This window comes from Silene latifolia, chromosome X (genome assembly GCF_048544455.1).
Source record: "Silene latifolia isolate original U9 population chromosome X, ASM4854445v1, whole genome shotgun sequence".
NCBI classification, from domain to species: domain Eukaryota; kingdom Viridiplantae; phylum Streptophyta; class Magnoliopsida; order Caryophyllales; family Caryophyllaceae; genus Silene; species Silene latifolia.
Window position 1 is genome coordinate 19,922,548 of NC_133537.1, and position 5,947 is coordinate 19,928,494.

At 36.9% G+C, this 5,947-nt stretch overlaps 1 protein-coding gene across 1 annotated transcript; it reads left to right on the plus strand.

Annotated features, from left to right (window-relative positions):
• Positions 1-331: 331 nt before the first annotated feature.
• On the plus strand, positions 332-4,719 carry LOC141623098 (growth-regulating factor 2-like). Its single transcript, XM_074439160.1, has 4 exons — positions 332-1,000; positions 1,973-2,197; positions 2,730-3,090; positions 3,885-4,719. Exons 1-4 carry the CDS (start codon positions 706-708, stop codon positions 4,576-4,578), a joined length of 1,575 nt encoding a protein of 524 aa, XP_074295261.1. The 5' UTR covers positions 332-705; the 3' UTR covers positions 4,579-4,719.
• Positions 4,720-5,947: the final 1,228 nt, after the last annotated feature.

Here is a 5,947-nt window from a genome sequence, read left to right on the forward strand (position 1 = left end):
GTGCGGGATTTAGCGAGTCCCATTCTCATTTAAGACTAGGATAACTATTTTAAGTTTAAGACGAGTCAATATGCCAATGTGGGATGAATAAGACAAAAACAGAATGCATAGAGAAAAACAAAAAAAAATTATTATATATACACTCATATAGGATGATATATAACTCGTTTTAATATTAAGCCGTCCTCATAAGATTAGTTAGTTGAAAAAAATAAAATAGAGCAATCATGTCATTGGCTAACTAGCAAACAACCCAAATTTACCCTTATTTACTCCCTCGAAAAATTACTTCTTGATGAATAAAAATGTGCGTGAAGTGGTGAACTAGTACACTATTCCTTTATGGTGAGCTGCCAATAACGATAGTACTCGTACTACCTTGTCCAATTCCTCAACTTGAAAACACACCCTCTTGGCCTCTTTCACTTCTCATCTCCTTTGTTCAAAACTAAACACTTCCTTCTTGTGTTCCTTAAAACAAACACCATAATAATCTCAACACTTCAAACCAAACACAAACAAAACCTCTTGATTAATTTAACTCTATTAAAGATGCTCCTCTCTTTCTCTCTCCTCATATCCTTTCTCCCTTCTCCCCACTATAATCCCCATTAATCTCAACATATTTTCTTATTTTTTCTTATTTTTTTTTAAATTATTTTTCTCATGAACTCAACTTTTGTACTTCCAAGTTTTGACTAGGTAATGGAGTTTGGTTTAATGGGTATTGATGGATCTGGGTTAGTCAAAAGAGAAAGATCCGACCCGTTTGAAAATGAGTCTAACAAAATGGGTAAACGGGTTGATGATTATGGGTTGAGATCTGAAGATAAACAGCAAATGTTGAGCTTTTCTTCAACTGATAAACCTGAATTAGTTAGCTTTCTTTCTGCTAAAGACTTGAGATTAGTTTCTGATAGAGATGATTCTTCTTTTTATTATCACCAAACTCCTTCTTCTACTCCTTCAACCTATAACAACTACTACAGAACTTCCCCTGGTATATTATTTTTAGCATTTTTTTAAATAGCTAGATTTAATTTTTTTTTTTTTTGTAATTTTAAATTATGGGTTGTGTTTTAATTTTAATTTTAATTTTATGAGGTGGGTTGATCTCAGAATATTAAATATATGTTGGTTAGTCAAGGATATTTATTAATTTGAATTTGTGATAATAAAGTTTGGAACTTTTTGTACTCCGTATTTATTAATTTGATGTTATTTATGATAAATTTAACATATGGTTTTCGTTTTAATCTTGATTTTATGAGGTGGGTTGGTCTTAAAATATGTTGGTGAGCGGTGAGCCAAAGGATAATTACTTAAATTTAAATTTATGATGTTCCATTAATTTGGGAAAAATTAACATTTAGGCATTTCACCGGTTTTCCACTTAAGATGGATATGACCGTTGTTTTAATTTTGATTTTATGAGGTGGGTTGGTCTTAAATTATGTTGGTTCCTACAGAAAATGTTTTAATTTGCATTTGTGATGAAAAAGTTTACAACTTTTTAAGTGGGGAGTGTAGTTGGTCTTGTCAAGATACAGTTGCATTGAATCTTTTTCTTTATTTAATTGGTACTTAAATGATAAAAGAAACCCAGGTATCCGGATTTTTGAGGGTTTTGTGCTTGTCATGCTGTTTTTGGTATTGTGCATTCAATTAATTATGCAATGAAAAGGGAAAAAAAAAAATATATACAGTATGTGTCAAAGTTTTGGCACAAATATTTGAGGGTTCCGTCTCACTTCTAAGTTGCTTTTCTTAATTTTGTGAAACATGTATGTATATTAATTTCATATGTGCTCTGCAATATCTTTATATGTTTTACACTGTCTAATGCTATAATTATTTTGTTGGACCTGAAAATTTATTTGTGTATATTCTGGTCCCCTTGTATAAAAATTATTTTGGATTTTATTTTACCTGAGCAATGAGTTTAATAAACTCCTTTTGACTGATAACTCAGGCTTTGGTACTGGAAACATGAATGGGGGAATGCATGGGTCATTTACAGGGATCAGAGGACCTTTTACACCAGCTCAATGGATAGAGTTGGAACATCAGGCCATGATTTATAAGTACTTCACTGCCAATGTTCCTGTTCCTTCTAATTTACTTATTCCAATTAAAAAAGCAATCCAATCTGCCGGGTTTCCTGGCTTCTCTATTGGATCTTATCCTTCCCATTCATGTAAGCTGCTTTCTCTTTCTTTCAGTGTTCATACACCTGTCTATAGTGATGTCTTTAGACGATTATGAATCGAGTTCCAACCCTTATGATGTGTGTTGGTGCATCCCGATTGTTGCGAGGTTTACCAAGTAATTTATTTATCTACACAAGAATGGATATGTTCTTTTCTTGAGTCTAATGTTCTAGGCCGTATCTAGATTTTGTATGATATTTTGAGCAGCCATAATTTTTGATCCGTTCTCATTTCTAATCGAGTCAAAGTTTTACTATTCCTTGGTTGTGGTTTATGAACGGAAAAAAGAAATAAAATGACTTCACTAAGTGCTTGCAGTTTTTATTGTGATACAACTCCCAACCCAACTCCATGATAGTTCATCCAAACACAGTTTTTAGTATGGTTAACTCAGAGTTACCAAGCCATTGGTGGAAGCTCTTAAGAAGTTGTAGTAGTGTTGTCGTCGTCATATTATAGTTTTTGTTCTGACTGTGGTGGCCCCATTCGGCCTATTTGCCTTGCGCTTTGAAAATGTAGATGGATGGGGGTCTTTCCATCTAGGATTCTCCGGCAACACTGATCCTGAGCCTGGAAGGTGTCGTCGTACTGATGGAAAGAAATGGCGTTGCTCGAGGGATGCTGTTCCTGACCAAAAATATTGTGAAAGACATATTAACAGGGGCCGCCATCGTTCAAGAAAGCCTGTGGAAGGCCACACTGGCCAAGCTGCCTCTGGAACCACCACCACAAAGGTGTTGCCACCGATGTCTACTTCCATGTCATCATTGGTAACATCAGGTGCTGGGGTTCCCAACGGCGCTGCTATCTCACAACACCATGTCAAGGGTTTACAGCCCGCTAGTGCCACCAATCCTTCTACTGACCCAATCACTAAACGGTGAGATACATTTTATGTTGCTCATAGTCACTCAGTTAGAAGTATCCGACCTAGATGCATGTCCAAGGGATAGACACCGCTATTTTGTGAAATATAAAAAATAAATTGTCTGAGTGTCCAGGAGTCCAAGTAAACATACGATATGTTGGTTTCTTATCATAACAATAGTTTCTGTGACGGATCATATACTAAGAGCTTATACGATATGTTGGTCTCTTATCATAATACTCCCTCCGTCCCGGTCATTTGTTGTCCTTTTCCATTTTAGGGTGTCTCAGTCATTTGTTGTCCTTTCTATTTTAGGAATGCATTTGATGAACAATTTGCTCATTCACACTCAATTTGATCCACATGTCATTTAGTAATTGGCTATCTCCTCTTTTCTTGGTCTTTGTGCCAAAACAAAAGGACAACAAATGACCGGGACGGAGGGAGTAATAGTTTTTGTGACGGTGCATATACTAAGAGCTTAGCTTCCTCCGTTAATCTCCAAGGTTAAGATTAATCTTTCATAATAATGCATATACTCTTAACTTAGTTGATCTTTTACTTTCACCTTTAAGGTAGACCCACAAATATCTGATATGCTTTTCAGAAAGGGGCAGGTCTTAACAAGATTGCACCGATAGATTCCTCTTCAGGAAAAATTTCTAGACAAATTTGAAATCTCTTGTAACCTAGTGGTGGCTGTGTGGAACCCAAATGATGCCATTTCTTGGTTTTAAATGCTAGCTTTTCGAACATATCTGCAGCGAGTTAATTTTTGTATTCACCGTCTATTTGTTTATTTACAGTGTAAAAGATCAGCAGGGCCTCTCAGTGATGCCTTCAACCATCGATCTGGATTCAAAGGACTCTCAATATTCCATCCTGAAACAACATATGTCATTTGACGGAACATCGATGTCAGATTTCGGGGTTGTCTCTAATGATTCTTTCCTCAATCCTACACAGAAAAGTTCATATTTGGACTGTAAAAGCTACAATTCTTTGACGGAGTTCAACAACCAACAAACCCAAGATCACTCTTCAGTCCGGCATTTCATGGAAAACTGGCCCAAAGCTCAGCCGCACCGTTCAGCTGCTCCCTGGTCTAAAGACGTGAAATCGGATTGGACCCAGCTCTCAATGTCTATTCCAATGTCAACTGATTTCTCATCATCCTCGTCATCGCCCAACCAAGACAAAGTTACAGTTTCATCACTAAAGTTGTCCCGTGAGCTCGATCCTTCCCAAGTGGGTTTGGGGGTGGGGACGGGTGCGTGGGGAAACTCAATGGGTGGTCCTTTGGGGGAAGTTCTACTGAATAATGCAAGTAACGCCATGGATAAAGGTGAAAGATGGGATGGAAGTCCTCAGTTCGGGGCTTCTCCGACAGGCGTTCTTCATAAATCTACCTTTGTTTCGGTTTCAAACAGTAGCTCGGTCGGAAGCCCCACGGGTGCATCCTCAAAGACCCTTGAGGGTGTAAGTGTTGTCGTATCATAGAAATCCGATTCAAAGATGTTTCCCATGGGTTGCTTTTGAGTTTTTTTTCCCTTGATGTCAAGACGAACAGCCTATTACTTTCCCGAAAGCAAGAAAAGAGAATTATGAGAATTCTGGGCAATCAAGAGGCTTGTTTGACTATTTTATTCTTCATTTTATGAGTGTTATCTTAAGTTTAATTTTCCCAAATATTTGATATTGTGGGGGTCGAAAGCTGATAGCTTAAACTTGTTTTTTTTTTCGGGGGGTTTTGACTTTTGAGGCGTGACAGATCGCTGAACAAAGTACACGGTGGTTATTTTGTACCTCTCAGTGATAAATTTTGCACGAGTCTCGTCAGAATTCGGCTAAAATGTCGATAATTGTAATAGGTAAGTGAGGATTGAGTTGGATTTGGTAAAAGATATTGCATCTTTAGATGCAAGTTTCTGTAAATGAGTCTGCAGCTTGAGCTGTAACTTGGACATGGTCCTTTGGAAAAAAAATGATTCTACATGAGTTCTTTTGTAAAGCTCTTCAGCTACCTAATGATCTCCTTTACAAAGTTAACTTTGTGAAAGAACTCAATAAAAATAGCTTGGTAACTCTACAAATGAGCTCAATAAAAGTAATCTAGTATACATCAATAGGTTGTAATATCCACCTCTAGGGAGTTATTTTTGTATTACAAATTTCTCGTAACCTTTTGTTCATTTAAGCGATACAACAAGGAATCCAAATTAGCAAAGTCGATTTAAAACCATGACATGTGACAAAAGATGGTTATTGGATAAATGTTCTGCTTCAAACTTAAAAACAAACAGGAAAAATTATTGTAAAACAAGATACTAAATTACTAAGAATCAAGAAGTCAAATATCAAACCATACAATCGTCTTTAACTCGGGTAAAAGTAGACATAACCTGTTTCTATTGGCCATCACCCATCTGATAGTTCGGGTTAACAAATTCAGAGTTGGCACAGTCTTCATCATTTCCACATTAATACCATGCAAAATAACCATATAAAACGAATCTAAGCTGATGGTTGCAAACCTCACCCACTCCCTTGACTTTTTACTTAGAACTGTATACCATTCAAAACCACCCACCATCGAAACCAAAGCTAAGCTGATGGTTGCGAGTCTTGGCCCACTGCTTTGACTTTGTATTAAACTTCATACGATGCCTATGACATATAGGGAGTAGATGATATAAGCATATAAAAATCTTATTTTATGCAATCAATGAGAACCTAAAAGATTGGGATAACGAACACCAAAAGATGGGATACACGCAATGTGAAATGTGATGCAATGCTCCAAATACAAAATCTCTGATACATGGGCACAGTCGCACAGAGGAAGGGGGGACCGGGACCGGGACCAGGA

Coding starts and splice junctions, on each gene's coding strand:
- LOC141623098 (XM_074439160.1), top strand. CDS start 706: ATGGAGTTTGGTTTAATGGGTATTGATGGATCTGGGTTAGTCAAAAGA. Junction 2,198..2,729: donor ATCTTATCCTTCCCATTCAT/GTAAGCTGCTTT, acceptor TTGAAAATGTAG/ATGGATGGGGGTCTTTCCAT. Junction 3,091..3,884: donor ACTGACCCAATCACTAAACG/GTGAGATACATT, acceptor GTTTATTTACAG/TGTAAAAGATCAGCAGGGCC.